The sequence below is a fragment of the Phaethon aethereus genome (genome assembly GCF_964289735.1).
Source record: "Phaethon aethereus genome assembly, chromosome: 9".
NCBI lineage: Eukaryota > Metazoa > Chordata > Aves > Phaethontiformes > Phaethontidae > Phaethon > Phaethon aethereus.
The window spans coordinates 1,139,357-1,159,497 of NC_138585.1; the positions used below are offsets into that span (position 1 = coordinate 1,139,357).

The window sequence follows — 20,141 nt, forward strand, 5'->3', positions numbered from 1 at the left end:
AAACAAAAAGCCCAAGTAACCATTTTCTAAAAACCTGCAGTACCACATGATTCAGCTATAATGAATTTAGTCACTACTCTCAAGGACTGTGCGCTAAATCTTTACAATTAGATTACTGCGCATGCTCTCAGAGCATTTCTACCACAGAAAAGGAACCTCAACATCCATTTTAGTTAGCTTTTAATTCCTCACTAGCTTTTAACTTTCTCCAACAAGGGTATCTTGGTTTGACACAGTATATGCTTGGAATACTTAAATGTTACTGTAAATGCTGTGAGTAAAGTAGCTGGGGTGGCTTTCTTTTAAAGACAGAAAAAGGGAACAGGAGTAAATATGACTTAACATAAAGCATGCACAATTGCAGAGGTGCACACTTCTGCTTATTCCAGCACTCAGAATAGCACTGCTTTCAGTGACACTGAAAAGCAAATACATTTTTTACACAGTGCATAATTACAAGCCCAGAAGTCTGGCAAATGCCCCTGAAACAGAGCTTAATACAACTGAAGAAATTAAGCTGTATTAGGCTGATTTACCTTCTGGTATTTCAACAGTTATTTAACATTAGCTGTTCATGAATGTTTACACGTTCACACTTCAAGTGTATTTAGGCAAAGCTGTCACCGATTTCAGACCAGGCCTCCTCAGAACAGTCTCAGAAACGTTTTCTGACAGGACTAGGTGCGTGGAAATGAGGTCCTGAAACACTTCAATTCCTTCTGCTAAATCCTCAGCCCTCCCAACACAGACAATCTTCGTTGAAAAGCTGGGCAGGCACTTAAACTGGAATATTACACCTGAGCTTGGCCTGCTGATGGCAGTCACTATCTGCATGCCACACAACTACAAAGAAAACTTCTGCAAGGCTAAGAAGTGCAATAAACAGTTTAAAGGCTCTTTGTCATACATTGTTAATCTTCAGACTTGTTTGTGTCTTAAGTGTCCTTCTTCTAGCTTGTGGAAGCCAAGGTAGCAAGTACTGACTGAGACCACAAGCCACCGTTGTGTTTCACAGTAACACAACCACTACGCTGGCATGAATTAAGCTCTTACTCTGAACCTGTTTTTACTCCTGAGCATTTAACAGCTTCTTCCAGAGTCAGGATTTCTCACTCAGTGTCACCAGACAGCCAAACTGCACGATACACACACTGTAACATTACAGGCCTCCTTCTAAAAAATGCCTTCAACCTCTCCAGAAGTGAGCCAGCTAAGTTCTGTCTTCCTCAACTAGAAAAATATATACATGTCCAGGAGAAATTACTTCAGCATGTCCCATTACAAACACTTCTAGCTACGTATTTAGGAAGAATTATTTTTGGCAACAGAAAGTAAAAAAAAAAAAAAAGGTAACTTCCCTGAGGCACAGAAGACAGTAAAGACAGACAGAAATAATAATAACCAAAAAAAAGTTCAACACATGCATACCACTGACACACTCAACCACTGACATAGAAAAAAACTGAAGGCAAACACAGAACTGATGTTCCAGATAACGGAACGCACCCATTACACCAAACAAGAGCTGGACACTTCTAAAGCAGGCAATCCATTATGTGAGAGAACAAGGTTTATTTTAAATAGGCACTGCTTATATTACTGCCTTAAATGTCATATTGCCATTATTCTCCTTCACTGCAAAGCCACCACAGGTGAAAACCCTATTTCTTGGTTAAGAATTGTTTAGACTTCAGAGTCAGCCAAAGATAACAAGCTTGCTATGCTGCTGCTGAAAACTTCAATAAAAGCAGATTTTTAAACCAAGTATATCCGCACCCCAACTGATAAATACGCCAGGAGACAGATTTGTTCCCAAATCAAAGTTTAATTTATAAAGCTGGTAACTGAAAAATACATTTGAGACAGAAACTGCCAAGAAATATGAAAGTTCTCACAAGGTTATTTCTCTGGCAAAAGCCAGAGTTAGATGACCTGCTCGTGATCCAAATGTGTGACGGCACTGAAAACAGATATAAGTATATTGGTTCTAAATATGTGCCTTGACACAATTCTGTCCAAATCTGCTAATGAACACACTCTAACTCAGCTAATATACTTCCAGTATTTCCAGAGACAGGCATTTTCAAGACAGCTGTTAAATGCTCAGGAAGCCGTGGTAGTCATAAGCTTCTACTTTTGTTCATCAAAAAGTAAAAAGTCAGTTGCCAGGGTATTATTTAAAGGGTGATTTCTTATAAGAGTAAATTATTTGCCAGGTTTCTCGTAAATTCTAGATCTTGTATTTGCTTCTTCCAGCATTTTATACAATTTGCAATTGCATTGTTACACAGTACTATGGTTACTCTGCAAGTGAGAAACACGGTACTTTTAAGGGAGTACGGAAGCCCTAGGGGTTATGGATTAAGGTGCAGAAGGATGTGCTGGGCTGGGTCCCGACTTGCTTGTTATTTTAAAATTAAAAGGTTTCCCAAAGGTGTTGTGCAGTTTCCAACCCCTGAGGTTTTCAAAACCCAACTGGATAAAGCCCTGCGAACATGGTCTGAGCCCAGAGCTGACTCTGCCTTGAGCAGGATTTTGGACAGGACCCTCCCTGAGCTGTCTTATGAGTCTCGCACTACCAGCAATTCCAGAGGTCACTCCCATTTCATACTCTATAACGCAGTATTATTCTACCAAGTATTTATTAATTTGACATCTTTGTTCTTGCGCTACAGGGATTGCCAAGTGCATGATTTGACACTTGTGACTGTGCCTGAAGTACATAGAAGAAACAAGACCATTCCTCTGCTGCCAAAATTTCCTGAGTATTTCCCTTCTCACAAAAGCCTTTAAAACTGATCACTTTGATCTTGCAAGGACACCTAAACACAGTACTTGATAGTGTTTTCCATCATGGGTGATTGCTAACAGCGCAATGTCTTCCAGAGTTGTCATCCTTCCTCCAGCCAGACCCTCAGGCTTTGGCAAGCCCGATCCATTGCTTATACACAAAAAAGTATATTGTGAACAGCTCAGCTGGAAATCCCTCTGCTGAAGCCCATGGTTTTTTTAAACTGAATGCTTACAAGTGAGTAAAGGAGCTATCAACATACTCATTTCTGTAGCCAGCACCCAATTATCTAGACTCTTAAGAAAATAACATCATTCACCTATTTAGAGGTTTTGTTGCCTCTCTAGTCATTCTTTATTAAGTATGTACCACTTACATAACACACCTGGTAAAGCCAATGAAAAGTGGCTAGCAGTGACATTTATAGTCTTATTTTTAGACTACCAGCCTATTTTATGCCTCAGTTATGTCTGTTAACAGTTTCAAGAGGAATTCTGTCACTGCACACAGCTAGTTTAGCAGATGTGTATACGGATAGGGAATGCAGTGCAAAAAGACATTTTCATAGCGTACATTTGCGCTGCCACGTAACAAATACAGTAAGCAAGCTACTTTCTCCAGGACTTTTTTGGAGAGCTGGGAAAGCTGTCTAATTATTAAAAGCTTTCCAGCCTGTTCATTTTCAGTTAACTAAACATGTATTTAAAAGGTCAGACAGATGACTGTTGAAATTCACATTTATCTCTACTGCTTCTTTTTCAGGGAATATACTGTTAACTGTTCCAGAAACATCACTGCTTCTAGTGAGAAAACTTAATACATTAATGTGACCTAAAATGGAAAATTTGCTGATGCATGTTATTTCTTTTAATGCACAGAAAAGCCAAGATCTAGAGTTCCTAATGCTTCACACTCAGATACCAGCCTCTATTCTAAGACTAAAAAGGCAGGCCACCTCCAAACTGTACCAGCAGATACAAGCCTACATAGCCGACTACCTCTTAGAAAAAGCTGTAGAGAGATCTAACTTGATAGTTCAGCTTTTCAAATCCTGAAACCACACAGGCCCCTTAATAATTAATGTCCACAGACCACCAGTTCTCTCTGGAAACAGAACTGGGCTAAACTGGACTTCAGTTCACCTCTGACAATCATCTGACTTGCGAAGAGGAGGAAGAGGTAAAAGAAGTAAACTCACCTGGATTCAGACCTGGATCTAGATTTTGACCTGGAACGCCTGGAATCCTCCTTAGATCGAGATCTTGCAGGGGTGTGCCTCCCCGACTTGCCAGACCCATGAGCACTTCCGCTTCTGGAAGCAGAACGGGATTCCTGCACGCAGATATTGAAAGCCTAATTTGTACACAATTTCTCGTTTACCTAAGGTCTGTAAACAAGCTCCAGTGAAATAAATGGTAAAAATGCATATCTATGTGTCCGGGCAGTTGGCATTAGAACTGCCTAGATTTTAAAGTTTTTTTTTTTTTCTTTTTTCTTTTTTTTTTTTTTCCCTGGTAGACACTTCTTTACCCTGCATATACTTTTGCTATTAAACAGATAATGCATGCATGTTTAGCAAAATATACAGGGACACATAAACAGACTAGTAATTACTTAGCGTAGTGCTTTCAGATTCCAGATTACTTCTTATCTTAACTTCATTTTTATTCCTTTTCTTCATTCTTCCGTTTCAAATTCTGACTTCTTTCATCTTCCCCACTTCACACAAATTGCTCAATATTCTACAAGTGGGACTTCTGGTCTGATAATTAGCATGCATTCACTTTCTTTTTTTTCAAATTTCAGCTTCACTTATTCCTGAGCTTCAAATAATTCTCATTTATAAAACTTGTCAAATGGCGACTTCCGCATTTTCCTTCTTCAACATTAACCTTAATAGAAAAAGAACAGGATGAAGAATATTTAAAAACTCCAGGATAAAATCTAGTGCCAAAACTGAAACTAGAAAAAAAATGTTTTGTGGACTTTTACTATATATGCAGTTCAAGAATTGAATCTACCAAATGCCCTATTTTATAAACAGATTCAAGTCAATTCAGTTTAACTTAGTACTAAGTAACTGAATTCTCTATTTATGCCTGTATTTAATAGCAAATGCACAGTGGATGAACTGAATATCTACTAATGAATTCTAGCATTAGGAAAGTCAAAATACTTTGCACTGTAAGCCACATACTTAGCCAAAAATCAACAAGAAGTGACTTAAGTAAGGTCCCTCCTGCGGCCAGAGATGACTAACTGATGTGCTTTTTGAATGCAGAAAGCACAACGCCGTTGGTCTTGCAATGACTTACAATTACGCTACTTTTTGGGACACTCTTGCAGTTTAGAAGTCCTAGTTTGAAGGTTTATGAGCACACCCGCAGCTACCCTGCCTGCAAAGTGTGATTACACATGCAGGCTTCATGCTTCCAAGTAAATCGTAATTTTCCACCAACCAAAAATGCAATTCCGTGCAAAACACTCAAACACTGTTCTGGAATAATACCCCATCTATTCTATTATTTACTGGCAATCTTCTTTGGCAATGACATAACCTAATTAGCATTTTCAATTTTTATGTATTTTTAAATCAGGGTAATGCTTAACTTCAGACACATGGCTTAAACACCTGGTTTGAACAGACTAGAAGGTATTATTTCAAGATATTAAAGAAAACTTAATTCAGCAGCAGAACTCTGTTTTTCCCTAAAAATAAACATGTCTAAACTTTGTGCTAATTCTGATTGAGAAAGCTCACTAATGACACCAGAATACCAGATTTTTCTCAAAAAAAATCGCTTGTTTTATCTTTGTAACATCTCAAACCTGAACACTCAGCTTAACAGGCATTCCATACTAAGCATTCAGAAATTAATTTGCTAACTCTAAATTTAATCGTGCTTAAACCACTTCCATAGAACTTAAAACAAGGTTTAGCTATTTACAATTGCCTAATACAATACTGTGGGGATGGGACACAACTTGCAGGATAAAGCACATTTTCAATTAATACTAAGAGCAACAGAAATAAAGCAAAGTTGATCAAGGCCATATTCTTCTCTGTCAAAGTGTTTAAGGAGGTGTTTGAAATTATAGCCACCTCATATATATTAACCCTACAAAGGGCAGTGCAAGTATTGAGAACTCGTTATAAACAACAAATTTAACCTAAATCCATGATCACCTTTAAAAGAAAACAACCCGTGGAGATGAGTTCTGAGTTAATGTATTCATTTAGTCATAAGAAGTCTTCAGCTCTTTTTTTAAAAGAGTTAGACAAAGCAGGATTGAAGAAGGGATAAAAAACAAAACTAAGGCTGTTCTTCACTTGGGGAAGAATACATATGTTCACAAAACATAACACTCTTGATAGATACAGGCTACACAGAAGGAGCTACGTCCAAATACAGGTGGTCTAACACTGAAAAGGACACAAGAAATGCACGATGGGAGAGAAGCAGCAGGAGGATCTTGCTCATAAACACACCCCCCTACCCTTTTTAGAAGTCAATAAGCTCTGAAAAAAAATCAGTAGAATCAGTAGAAAAATGGTATTAGCATAAGCAAATGACTGAAGCCTTGAGTTATTTCATACTTTTTTTTTTTTTTGGACAATCTTTGCTCTATTCTGTTAAGATTGATGGGATACTAGACACCTAGGATCTGAGAAGAAACTTAGGAAAGAAAAACCTTAAGGACAACTGTGTATCTAAATCAGAAAATTAAGCAGCCAGCTTATCTTCACCTAGCTCCTTTGGACTTAACAAAATTTTCCAGTTTTTAAACACCCACACTTTGTTTCCAGATCATCACTCTTCGAAACCTTTATCTTCAAACTACCATGTTTCACAAGATTATGTCCCTTTATTACTTCCAGCCTCAAAGGAACTCATTGTACCTCACCTGCTCCAGATATTACCAAAACTGGTAATAACCCCCAAAATTTCAAAGCTGTTACCCTCCCCAACCCAACAAAACCCTCCCTACCCAAAATTTCAAACACCAGGAGCCTGGAGCACTCCAAACTCAGTTTACACCCCAGTACACTGGCACCCACTGAGGGTTCACACAAGCCACTCCCACGGCTCAGATAAACTGGAGTTTCTACTATCTGGTTTTGTCATTCTTAATACATTTTCTTTTTTCTACTTTTTCTCTTTCGCTTTGTGAGTTTGAAGGTTTTAAAAATGCCAAAGTAGGCTCCTGTCATGATATGTGAAGAAGACAAAAGAATAAGCAAACTTCTTTATCCTACCTCTATTCAAATACTCTTGGTAAGCAGATCAAGACTGGTGTTCACTATTAAATAACCATTTTTTTTCCCCTAACCTTGAATTTGTGAAGTGTGGATTTTAAAACCCACCAGATTCCTTGATGTCTACGAACAGTTCTTTCCCTTCATCAGGCATTACTGGAATTCAGGTGGAAGGCCTGAAGTCCAGGCTCGTAGTTTCCAAGTGATTCTTTCCATACTTTAAGCATGTTAAAACCAACACGTAATCCTGTAGGGATGGTATTTTAACACCCCTAGGCACATTCATAAAGAGGTGTTACAGCCATCTACTCTGTAAGCAGGGAATGTGACAACAGCAGGATTATTTTGGGGGCTGCAGATAGAAAAGGTTTCCATGGACAGAAGGGACTGCAAGGTATCTAAGCGAGGACAGTGTGTTCTCTGCACTTCTGAGATCCAGTTTTTCCTCACAGGAATAAGAAGTTTCAGGTTTCAGTTATTTAATGTAAGATACAGTCAAAATTATTAGTTAAAATTATTTTAAAATCCTAAATCCCTATAAACTTAGATGTTTCCACTTGTTTTCCTAAAGAAAGGTGCAGCCCTACTTTACACATTATGAAATCTACAGTCATATTTATTCAAGGTGTAACTGTCCTAACTTCACATTCCTTCAACTTCTCTACTACTGAATTTAGCCCCCACTGGAAGGGAAAGCAGAACAACCCCTTCCCACAACAGTTACCAAACTCCACCAAAAAGAGTCAAGAACATATTCTGGAGGGGGGGAAATCAAGCTAACAGACAACAAGCATGGAAGCCCAGCTTCCTCACACCACCTCTACCACAGACCCTGTGGGCTCATTCAGTGCCCCAAGATGGCAGGAAACTAACGCATCAGCAAAAAGCAAACTATTTTCTCACAGCTCAGGCTTCTCAATCAGCCTCCAAGAAAAGTCAGATCAAGTGCCAGCTGATGGAGGAGGAACACAGGGAATGACCTATTCTTTTGGTGGCATCAAGCTCTCAGATTGTTTCTAACCTTCTCAAACTGCTTCCTTAGATCTTCTTCCACAGCTTAGCTATAAACAGGTGTATTTTCAAAAACACTAATTTAAGTACCTTGTAAGCAGATCTATAAATTGAGCATTTATACCATTCAAGTTGCTCTGATAAAAAATGAAAAAACCTGGCTACCACATTAAATAGTTTCTGATCTGACACATACCAAGTAATCACTATCAGTATTAACTCATTCACAGGATGAGACTTTCTTTTTTCCGTTAACTAGTATTCTTTCCAACCCTTCCTTGCCAGAATTACATGTACTTCAGAGAGCACATTTTCCATGAATGAAAACAAAAGTGACTTCAAAAAACGTGGCAATTATTCCAGCATGCTGACAGTATTTGAAGTATATTCCAATATTTTAAGTATTGCTAGCATTTAACAGTACTCTCTTCAGTTAAAAAAAAGTTTCCAGAGTTTAATCCTACTGTAGAGTACAAGCTGTAAAAGAGATTTTAACTGGGGTTCCTCCCCCCCCTTTTTTTTTTCTTTTTAAACTGTGACATAAACCAGTGTAAGTTTGTGTTGCTGATGAAATAACAAGCCCCATTACTTCCAAAAGCACCTAGTATTTCTTCTTCCTCCCCAATGCTGACATAAGGACTCGTGGCTACACAACTGACTCCAGCCTGCAAACCAATGCAGCTGGAAATGGAATCAGAAAAAAAAAATTTCAGCTGATTTAATTCCCAGATCTGACTGACTATACAAACACTAGTACGAGGGAGAAAGCGGGAACACATTTTCAGGAATACAATTCTTGTTGGCAGCATGGACTTGGAACAGCTTAACAGACAGTTGTAAAGTAATATCCTAGATTATTTATCCAAACACTGTTCCTACTCCGCAGAGACTTTAGCACTTCCAGCTTGAAAAAGTAGAAAGCCATTGAGTCAGTAAAATATAAACCTTAAGTAAGCAAAAAATCTCATAAATAACACTGGCAATAGCATTAGAAAAGCCACTCCTTGATCTCATCTGAAACAGCAAGCTTGTAGCTCTATGGTTTTCTCTTTTAGTTTTACAAACGTATACATTGCATACAACTTACCTATTTACAACTCACAAAAGTTCAACCTAATTCATTTTAAGCCTTGGTGAAGATTGCCTGCACATGATTTATGTATTTTATTAAAAGTACAGAAAAGATAGAACAGAAAAGCGGTGGGACAGCAACTGCTGTCCTATCATACCCTGCACAATCATGTTTCAAAAAGACTTTGGTATAAAGGTTTTAACATTTCCACTCATTTTAAAAGAAAATACAGTGCAAGTTACCCCGGCAAACTTTAGGCTGCCATCTTAAACTGGTTTTCAGTCTGACATGCACAATAGCAATTAAATCAACTTTTTAAAAAACTAACACACAGAAATCCACCTTGAACAAGTCAGAAGGAATACTTCCTCACTAAAAATACACCAGCTGTAAGAGTGATACAGAGACATCAATGAAGAGATAATACTGGGGGTGGCAGGAGTCTATTCTTCAATCCCTGTCTTTCAGGGTTCATTTCCATCTAGCATTTTTGGCTTCCTGGAGAACAAATTTTCCTAACCTAATCTACCTTGAAGTAGTAGCACCCATACTATTAAAGCTTACTATAGCCAATCTGAATGAGAAAAGGCCATAATTGAAGAAAAACACTGCAATTTTGTGCTCAGAATTATTACATTCTAATTTATTTTGCCACTTCCAGTGAAGGTTTAAAATTTAAACTACTTACCACCTCCACAACTCCCTCTGATGCTGCAGCAAGTTAAAGTTACAGACCGATGCTGAGTAAAAACTAAAACACAGTACTGACTCCTGCACTGCACTTGCCTGTTGCAGTAAAAACTGAAGACCTCAAAAGAAAACAAGACTCAAAAACCCCAACTACAGGTAACCCGTATTGCAGATGTACCTCACAAATGTGAAGCTTAGCAAGTCACCTACTGCAATATTAGTAAAATTCCACCCAGACAGTAACATCTCGCAGTAACTACGCCGTTTAAGAGAACATCCTCTGCAGGTTTCACAATGCAAGGATACTGCCCTAGCACTGAGCACGCTCAGTTTGAGGCTTAACCCTTCGACTACTGAAATCCCATTTAAATTAAATTAGAGACCAAGCCACCCGGATGCAAGGCTGCAACTACATCAAGAAGCAGAGTTAATATGTTACAAGCAAGCGCGAGGAGCAGCAAACGGGAGCTCGGTTTAGAGAGTAATTCACCAAAAGTGACTTGCAATGCAGCTTTGGAGAGAGTATAGAACAAAGGCTCAGGCTACTACCGGCTCGGCGTCTGCCTTCCCTACCCAGGCGTTCCCTGACGCGGCTGGGGAATGGAGGACGAGGCACCGCGGCACCAGCCGCCGCCCGGCTGCGAGGTCGGAGGGGGCTGCAGGGTCTTCAGCCCCCAGCGCTGCCGCTCCGGGAAGCACGGGGGAGCGGCACCGACCGCCCCCTCCCTGCCCGCCCGCCGGGAGCGGCAGCCCGTGCTCCGTACCCTCTCGGGAGCTCCCCCGCTCTCGGGGCAGGACAAAGCAGCCTGGCCGGGGAGAGACGCGCCAGCGGGGTGCGGCGGCAGGGCCCGGGACACGCAGCCCCGCCGCCCTCGGCCATTTTGTCCCTCTCCGGCGCGCCCGGTCACCAGCCCAAGATGGCGCCGGGCAGACTCACCAGGAGCGCGCCGGCAGGCGGGCAGCTAGAGCGTCCCCGCCGCGCGCCCCCACCGCCTTCCCGGCCCGGCCAGCCGCCATCTTCCCCCTCCGGGCCTCCTGCACGTCCGCCGAGGCCTCCTCACCCGCCGCGCCACGGCGGCTCCGCCACCCGCTCCGCCCAGGCCGCGGGACGGGGACATGGGGACGGCCGCGCCGCCCGGAGAGGGGCGGAGGGCGAGGGACGACGATGCCACCGGATGGGCAGCACACTCAAGCTCCGTGTATTACCCGCTCGCCGTAGTTCTGCTCCCCGCTGTCGCTCATCGTCCCGCCGCTCCACTGCCCGCCACCGCCGCGCCGACCCGACCCGACTGTCCCCGGCGCCAGCGCTCTCCGCAGAGGAAATGACGCGTCCCCCGCGCGAGCGCGCGCGCGCGCGAGCCCCCTCCCCCCCCACGCCCCGCCCTCGCGCTACCGGCCGTGAGGCGCCAGGCTCCGCCCCCTCCTCCGGTAGGTGAAGGCCCCGCCCCCCGTGGCCGGCCCTGAGGTGACGCCCCGCCCCTCCGCCGCCGGGAGGTGGGAGGCCGCGGGCTAGGGCTGCCAAAGCACTACTGTTAAGTGCAGTTTGGCGTTGAAGATGGGGATATTTCTCAAGTACCCGCGTGAGGGCGGCATAGCATCGCGGAGCAGTCGCTTTTGCTCAGGCCTTGAGTCGTGTCTCGATAAAACACGTACCACTGCGTCTGCGAGGGGCCACGCAAACGCCTTGTCTCCGTCGCAGGCCCCCCGGCTGTCACTGGCTGTTGTCACCTTTGTGTTATCGCGCCCTGGCAAGAGAAGCAGCGCGAGCAAAGCACCATCATCCCCGAAGGGTCAACCTCAGCTCTGTCTGTGCAGGTATTAAACAAGGACACCCAAATGGAGTGGGCCGCCATGACTTAAAATACACCCCTTCAGTTGAAGCAAAATACCGACTTATTCCGGGCTCTTGAAACCACGGCACTGCGCGAGGGCTGAAGGCTGTGGGCCGCAGGAGTCATCACACCCAGCCGGTGGCACATCCCAGTGCACCGGTTGCCCCGCAAGCTGCCGCTGAAGGATGCAATCCCACTCCGTGGCTACTCCCGCAACCATCTGATACGCCAGAAGCAATTATTTTTCTTCACTTAAATGCGTTTTCTATATAGTGAGAGCTGGAATACTGCTCCGCACACATTTGTGTGTTAAACGAGCAGCGAGGCAGAGAGCTGAACAGCTCAGTACCTCTTTATACTCTGGATTTTTTGCTGCCGAGGTTATCCCCAGTGCCATTTGCCACACAGATTTAAGAGGCGGCAGCAATGTCCTCGAGCAGTAAAATCAAAAATGCCAGACAGCAGGCTGGCGGCAAACTGCAAAGTGAAGACAGCAATTTGACCGACAGCTTTAAATGTGGGCGAGCTCTTGCTGTGTGGTGAGCAGCTCCAGCACTGCAGATTTCCAGGTGATGACTCCTGAAAAGCCGTGGGGACTCTAGCTCCATTTCTATTAGCTTTGACACTCATGAGAAGAGACAAGCTGGAGGCCGCTTGGCTGCCTTCCTTCTCCCTCCCAGCCCCAGAACACAAAGATGAATCTATCAGCCAAAGAGGAAGGAGAACAGTATTTTCGCAGCTTTCTCTGATTTAAAGATACCGCGGCTTTTTTTTAATGCCACTTTTCAATGATTTCACCTCAATGCTTTGCTGGCGTCATAGCACAGTTAGTGATACACTGCACTGTACGAAGTCCTAAGCAAGGGTGGAAGGACGTAGTCACAGAAAGCACCACCGTGTTTACTGAATCACTGAGAACTGAAGCTCAGAAAAATCAGTTTTCCCTATATGCTGCATGTAACAGAAGGGGGAGAAAGAGCATCCTGTACTGAAAGAGCAGAGAGAGAGACATCTGACACGAGCTGTCAAAGCTGGCTAATGTTCAGGAGCATGAAAGCAAAGTGCTAGGTTAGAAACCGTTAATACTCACCCAAAATGTGCAGCACAGTTTTGACTGAAAGCGCCTGAACTCTACAGGGAATCTCCTTTGGTTCGCTTTTGTTGCAGAAATTTTACTGGCCATTTGTTTCCCAGTCCTTGGTCTATATTTATAAAGCTAGGTAGTCTTCGACCCTCAGAAAGGGCCCTGTGGCTGTAAAAGCCAAATCTCTGCCCACAATATCTGCTGCAGAACCTGGCATTGACCTGCAGGGTCTGCCCACCCCTCTTCGAACTCTTCCCCTTCACCAGCGGGACTGAGGAGACACCACCTGGGATAAATCAGCTGGAGTTTGCTAGGGGCGAGGGCCTCTTGTTGCTCCCCTGTTCCCAGTGCTGGCAAGCCCCCTCGACGCTCCTGAAAATGCTCTGAGCAGGAGAACAGGATGCAAAGGAAGAGGGACCGCCGATCAGCGAGCACTATGACCCTTTCTTACTCATATTTAAACTTGGTCGACCAAGAGCTACTGGAGCAAACCTACCTTTCAGCAAACACCTGAGCCCGCTGTTTTCAGCCTCTGCAACAGTGCCGCCGATGTGTGAGATGATCCCAAGGAGATTATCTCCCTGCTCCCAGAGGCACCCTTCCTTTCCCTTTGTGTGGAGAGTGCAATTGGATTTAGGACCTGGGTGTTTTCTGGTCTGCTCGGGCCATTTCCAGCTTGCATTTCTACAACGTGAATATGCATTTGCGAGACTCCTGACTACGTTCTCCACGCACATATTCCTGACGGATTTTATAAAAGCCACTTGTGCAGTTAAAGTAGCAATCTCACACATGCTACATCATCTTCAGGTGCAATTCATTCCTCAGAAGAGATCCCTCAAAATTTACAAATAGCTCAGGTCGTGCACTCTGGTTTCAGAGCATGATTAGACATGACTCTGGTTCAGGCAGTGACCGTCCCCTCTGTGCTCATTTCCATCTGCTCTTTCAGCGGCAAGGTGAGCCAGCGCTCGGGGAAAAGGGTTATTATTCTTAGCAGGACCGGTTCTCCGATCCCCTCCCAGTGACGAGCCACACAAGTGCTTGGGTCTGGCACAGTTCTGGGTAGCACAGGGCCAGGAAGAAGGGGTGCAGCAAAGTGGCGGTGGTAGCTCACATCCACACTGCCACTGAAAAGCTGTTTGGACCATCACCCTTGGCAGCAGAGCTGTCTAACGCCAGTTCACTAATTATTTTCGAGCCGGCTTGCTCCCTAATATGGTTTCTGTGTGCTCTAGTGAGCGTGTTGGCATGCTGTGCAGGGCAGTGTGGGGGCAAGAAGAGGCGGAGGGGCAGCGGGGAGCTGTCAGGTTGGCTCTGCAGCTGCAGACATGTTGGAATCGGAGCGCGCCACTGAAAACAAAAGCTTTTCATAACTTTCAGAAGTGTGGATTTTTTCATAGGCCGCCATTCAGTAAGCAAATGCCAAAGAATTAGCAACCCCTGAATGAGCATCGCTATTTGCCTTTTACATTATAAAGATCTATTTGTCAAAATAATAATTTTTCCTCATCTTGCATTACTCATGGGAGTGGATTTTTCCTTTACTCGAATTACATATGATATCTATTAGTCATTCGAAGCTGATCATAAGCGGTTCATCGTTCTTGCTCAGCAGCCTTAAACAGCACAGGATAAAAACTTCGGTTTTGACATGTTTTATGAGAGCTATTGCATTTGTAACATGCCCAGCGTGTACAAATTCCATTAGCATGTAATTTGCTAATTTGGTACGACAGCTGATCAGGAACAGAAAAATACTCATAAAAACATGTTAAATATATCTGGTGATTTTCATTCCATCAATCCTGAAAATAAACTATGCTGGTGGATTTACTAAAAAATATTATAATGCACTTGAAATCAGGAATTTAAGGAACTTCCACCTTTGTTTTTTCATTTTTTCTTTGGTCTATTATCTGTTGGAAAAAAAAAAAACCCTGAAAAATTAACACCAAAAGGTCCATCTCGATTAGCACAGACATGGCTAATGCAAGCAGCAGCAGTCCAAAAGCCGTCAAGTCCACCTTACTGCAGCAGCAGCAGGACCTATGGATGGACTTTAGTACTTTGCCCAGCTGGGGAACAGATTAAAGGTTACCACCAAGAGACGATTTTGAAGCCATAAGAGCAGCCTAGTCTGCTCGAGAGACCTGAGCGGTGTAGACATGAGCCATTCAGCTCTGCTTGGGATCAATTTTGGGGATTATACATAACTCCTGCTGCTGGATAGAGTGAAAGTGCCGTTCTGGGGAGCTATTACAGCAGCTCCTTGCCATGAACAGGTGTTTTCTACTCAGGACTTTTCGCTTACTCTTTGTTCCTAATTTTTAATCTTCACTTAAATGTTCTTGATCTTCACTTAATCTTTGTTCTTTCATGACAATGACCTCCTAATGGAGGATGTGAGGAAGGAATGGGATTGAGAGATAGAACAACTGGGCTGCACAGGACATTTCCCCTGCGAAGTGGCGTTGTCCTTGACAGATCTGGGTGGAGAAGACACTGCTGGTTAAACTCCCTTTACCTCCTTGTACCTCCTTGTGCTCTTTTCAGATCCTTTTTAGAGTGTGATTTAAAAAAATACCAGATTTGCCACTTGCTTGGTTGCAACTTCAAAATCTAGAGTATTGTGTGGCTGTAATCCACTTATGTCTGCAATGATCAATAAACCCTTTTGAAGGACTTTTCTGCTTTTTTCCCTTTTCTCTTTTCCCCAATACTTATTTTATTCACCCCCCTTGCAGTGAGTTGACTGCTGTTGGTTGAATATAGCTCATGTTGTGTTTTGGCTCCCTTCACTCTGCTTCGCTAATTTTGTGGGATTTTTTCTTCAGAAAGGAGGAAGGCAAGAGGGAGCTTGCTGACCCATCTTGAGTCTAATGTTCTGCCCTTTTTGCATGTTTTTTTGCTCCCTTTATAAGGGAGGGACCTATCACCCTGATCCCTTCAGTTTCCTTCTTTCTTCCATCACAGACTCTGCATAAAGTAGTATTTTGCTTTGATTATATGCAAATCGGCAGGATCCCCATTCCCATGTAAATGTATTCATACAATGTGTATTATTGACAAAAGGAATTAATAATAACGGTCTCTGCAGAGCATTGTGAGCAGTGGAAATTGCCCCATATTTTGGCATTTCAGCTGTAACCAGTGAGTAGCTCTTTCGACATGGCAAAGCACTGAAATCCTGTCTGCAACAGCACAGCGATGCTGCTGTGCCATATCTATCTTGGTATAATGACAGCATATAAAACAAAGGAAAGAAATACCAACAGAGCTCCTGCCCAGGAATGAAGAAGAGCTTGAAGAGAGAGAAGAGGCCTTTGCCTTTTCACTCTTAATTTTGTAGTCTGCACAGTAAATGGAATACTTGTTCTATGCAATTGGCTATGAGGACAGCAAGCTGCTCCGATGAGATTAGCTTTTAATAGTACAGCAATTTGCTATATAAATAACTTGCATGTTCTTGATTTAACGCTTTCTATGTTTTAGCTTGAAATGATAGGGATGTAATTTTAAGTTATTGTTTATTGAAGTGGCTGGGTTTGGTTTCCTTTTACTGTGGATGACTGTCTTGAGAATTCATATTTGTTGGGTTAGACGGGTCTTGTCTGTCGTGAAATCCCTCAGGCTGGTGAGATCGCTGGAGGTGTGTGATGTCCCAAGTTGGCTTCAGGAGCACTTGCCCTGGCATCCTTCCAGCGCTCCAGTGAAACAGTGCTAGTGCTGGTGTCATCATACAGGAAAATCTCTGCAGGTAGAGATTGTAGGTAGCATGAGCTTTCCTGGAAGTCCTCTCCAAAGCTCTTTTCCAGAATTTCTGCAGAAGCTCCTCTTTCAACTTGGCGCAAACAGTGACCCAAGAGCACTCATCTCCACTGGCTCTGGCAGTGTCTTGTAGACATCAGTGTTCACCTTGGCTGGGTCTTCAGAGGGGCTGAAAGGGATGCATCCCAAAGAGAAAACGGAGCCTCTGAAGGAGCCTGCATAGGTCTATGGTGACATGCCTGTCTCCATCATGACAAGATTTTTTTATTAGTTCTTACCAAACCACGGCATTTCCTGCCAACATCTAAACTGTGATCCCATCTAGTGTTGCTGAGCCTGGAGCAGCACCAGTTGCACAGAGGGAATGTCCTGTGGGTGGAACAACTTGCTGGAGGGCTGCCATGAGCAGAGCATCCTCTGAACCACAACATGGCCAAGCTTGCCATGATGCTAAGTTACATTGGAGCAGTTACAGGAACAACTTGCCGCCCAGAGATGACTGCTGAGACATTTTCAAACAAGTGGGGCTTTCCCAAGAACACCCCGGTGGCTGCCCTGAAGGCATGCTCGCCCTTCTCTGTCACATACCACGCAGGAGGGGAGGGAGCAGAGCCCATCTCCAGGAGTGCTGACCACCTCTCTGGTGACACCAGGAGGATAAAAGAAGTTCTCTGAATGCCTCCCCCAAATCCATCCTGCTCCTTCTACCCCATTTAACAGCTCTTCCTAACCAGGACGGTGCTTGATAGGGATCAGCTTCTGGACAACATAAAACTGCTCTCAGCAGATAGCACTGTTGTGACTGGGGTAGCACCAAGAGAGGTGGCTCTGGCTGCCTTCTCAGCTGCGGCAGCGAGGCTGCCTACTGCAAAGACTCAAGAGGACGGTGTCCATACAGGCACTGTTGTCTGCACGGGGATGTTAGTGAGTACCACCACGGCCAATGGAGGAAGTAACCGCTGATAACCACGATGGCAGACACCCCATAGCTGATGGTGGTGACAGGCATGAAGACGCCGATCCTGGCAGCAACGATGACACTTGGGATTACTACCAGCAGCACTTCTTGTCATCATCACCAGTGGCAGCTCCCAGCTCCTTCACATTCACTTTGCCATGACTCACACGCCAATAGTAATCCCGTAGCACATCCAGGGAAGGTTCAGTTTAGTAGCCAGGATGCTCAGGCGTTCAAACACTTCATTCTGAAGCTGTTGTGGGCACTGCAAGTAAGCCGTGAGAGCCTGCATGGAGGAGTCACAAGTCGCAGCAAAAACTGTTGATCAGAAATTAGAGCTTTTCTGGAATGAGAATGTACATCTAAGGATTATGTGAAAGAAATGGCTTTCCTGGACCCTCCACAAAGCAATTAAACAAGTGGTAATAGGTTCATCATGAAAAACACTGAAATAGAGCTGGAAAGAGAACTTGTGGCTACTGCATAGTGCAGACCAAACTGAAGATACTCCAGATACGAGCCCAAGCATATGAAGAGCTTTTTGCTTTCTTGCTCACGTGGAGCTGAGAAGCGAGCACAAGCCACCGCCAGGAATTAATGGGCAAGTTGGACCTCATCACAGCTGAGTATGAGCCGAGCATCCTCTCGGAGGAGATGAGATGAGCTAAGAGCCCAGGGAGGTCATGGTGGGGAGATTCAATCTCTGCACTGGAGCCTTGGAAGACCTGTTAGGTGATGCTGCAGGGTTGCAAGTGGGAGGTGGACAAGCCAGGGATTGTAGGTGATCCTACACAGCTTTATGGGGCCATGTGGTCTCAGACCTCAGTGGTTCTTTTGTTCTTCTCTCCAGGCTGCTACTTTAATGCACTTCACAAGTCGATATGCATTATTTAAGCTCTCTCCTTTTTAAAAGACTGGGGAGGAGGTTTACCTGAGGTGATTATTATTGATACTACTTGCAATATTAAACCGGGGATCAAAATTGATTTTATTTAATTATTTAATTAACCTGAACAAAACAATCTTTTGTGCATGTTTCAGTCGTAGGAGAGGTGTCAGAGCAGACAGAGGAGAGTATGTATGTTTAAACTGACTGAACTGTACTTTTGTCAGTGAGATGAGTACCAAAATCTCTCTGTGGCATCTAGAGAAGGTTCCTTAATCTACTTAGCCTGTTTCAGGGACAGGCTTTGCTGCCAGCAGTGCAGCAAAGCATGGCTGGGGCTGGGACTGTGCAGCCAGGCAGTTAAAAGCGTGCTTGGGTGTTTCCATATTCCACTGGAAGTGAAAACAGCCCAGGATTTGGAGAATGAAAGTACAGCAAAGCCATGTAGATTGCTGTTCCTCCCACGATGCCGAGGATTCGGATCTGGCAGCTGCCTTCACCGACACATGGCCCAAACGGCCAAATCCCATGTCTCAGCAACCACCTTGTGCCGGCTGGCCTATGAGCAGCTGCACACAGAAAAGTCAAGAACTCCAAAAATTGCTTCAGCTGCCTCCGAGTGCTTGTATATCCAACTCTATAAACCTCAGTGCAACGCCTGCGCTCTGCCTGTCCCGGCTAGCTGTCCACGGGTGTGACGGCAGCCCAGGGCCGACAGACAGAAAGGAGAAAATGCAGCGGGATGATCTGCCTAACCCGCCTGTCCCACACTTTTCCTGAAAAGCGCATGCCCAGCGATCCCGATAAATGCGTCTCTTGGCCCTTCACCTACCCAGAAGCAGGGCAGTAAGGAAGGCAGGGAGCTCGGTGCCTCCCATCTCCTCTCCCTCGCGCAAGGCCATCACCGTCGCCACTACCGAGGCTTCGGTTCCAATGTATTTGAACCGCTGCACCAAAACACTGGTGTAAAGAGCTAAATAACTGCCAGCTCCCATCCTGCAGTGGTTTCTGTTGCTGAAGGTGGCAGAAACGTGCAGTAAAAACATCAGGAAACTCAGTATTAACCCCTTATTTTGGACTGTAAGTCTTTGCTAACCACACCGCTTCTCCAGGCTTTTTAATTTTAGCTGTATCCGTTCAACCGCCGAAGCTGCGGGTTGAGCCCCCTGAAGATACAGACTGAGGCACAATCGCAGCAATTTTACCTCAAAACGTGGTGGAGGAGGACTGGCCTCGGGGCTCCTGGTGCCGGTACAGCCAGCACTGCTACCTATATTTCTAGATATTAATATATAAGGAGGTGTAGAAATATGTATAAACATATACTTTATTTAGGCACGTTTCATATGTGTATTGATATAGGGGTTTATATACTCACGTGTAAAGTCAGATATAAAGAGATGTTAATATACAGGTATGAATATATAGCTAGAAAAATATGTATAGATATGAATATATATAAATATATAGATATAACCAACTACGACTACAAATAGATAGACAGAGATAAATATATATCCATAAACGTGTAGCTGTACGTGCCAAACGTCCTCTAATAAGATGTAACGAAAGGAATAATAACATTCACAGGTAAGTATGAAGTAATTAAATCAAACCGCACCTGAGGGAGAGCTGCGGGGCAGCTCGCCCGCTGCAGCCCCGCCCGCGGCAGGGGCTGGCCCATGGCTGCCGCCGGTCCCTGGCTCACAGCCACCTCGCCAGGCTCCCTCCCGGCCGCCGGCAGGAAGGCCACGCAGCGCCCCGCGGAGCGCCGGTGCCCGGGCCCGG

General features: G+C 44.3%; 1 protein-coding gene across 1 annotated transcript in view; it reads right to left on the reverse strand.

Moving 5' to 3' along the window:
- Positions 1-11,064, reverse strand: part of TRA2B (transformer 2 beta homolog) — a gene marked incomplete at its 5' end in the record, with an annotated part of 20,127 nt that extends 9,063 nt beyond the window's left edge. Inside the window, 3 exons of the mRNA XM_082003430.1 lie at positions 2,836-2,941; positions 3,990-4,123; positions 11,029-11,064. Of these exons, the coding sequence (XP_081859556.1) occupies positions 2,836-2,941; positions 3,990-4,123; positions 11,029-11,064 (276 nt within the window). The remainder of the gene's footprint in view (positions 1-2,835; positions 2,942-3,989; positions 4,124-11,028) is intronic.
- Between the last annotated feature and the right edge of the window lie 9,077 nt (positions 11,065-20,141).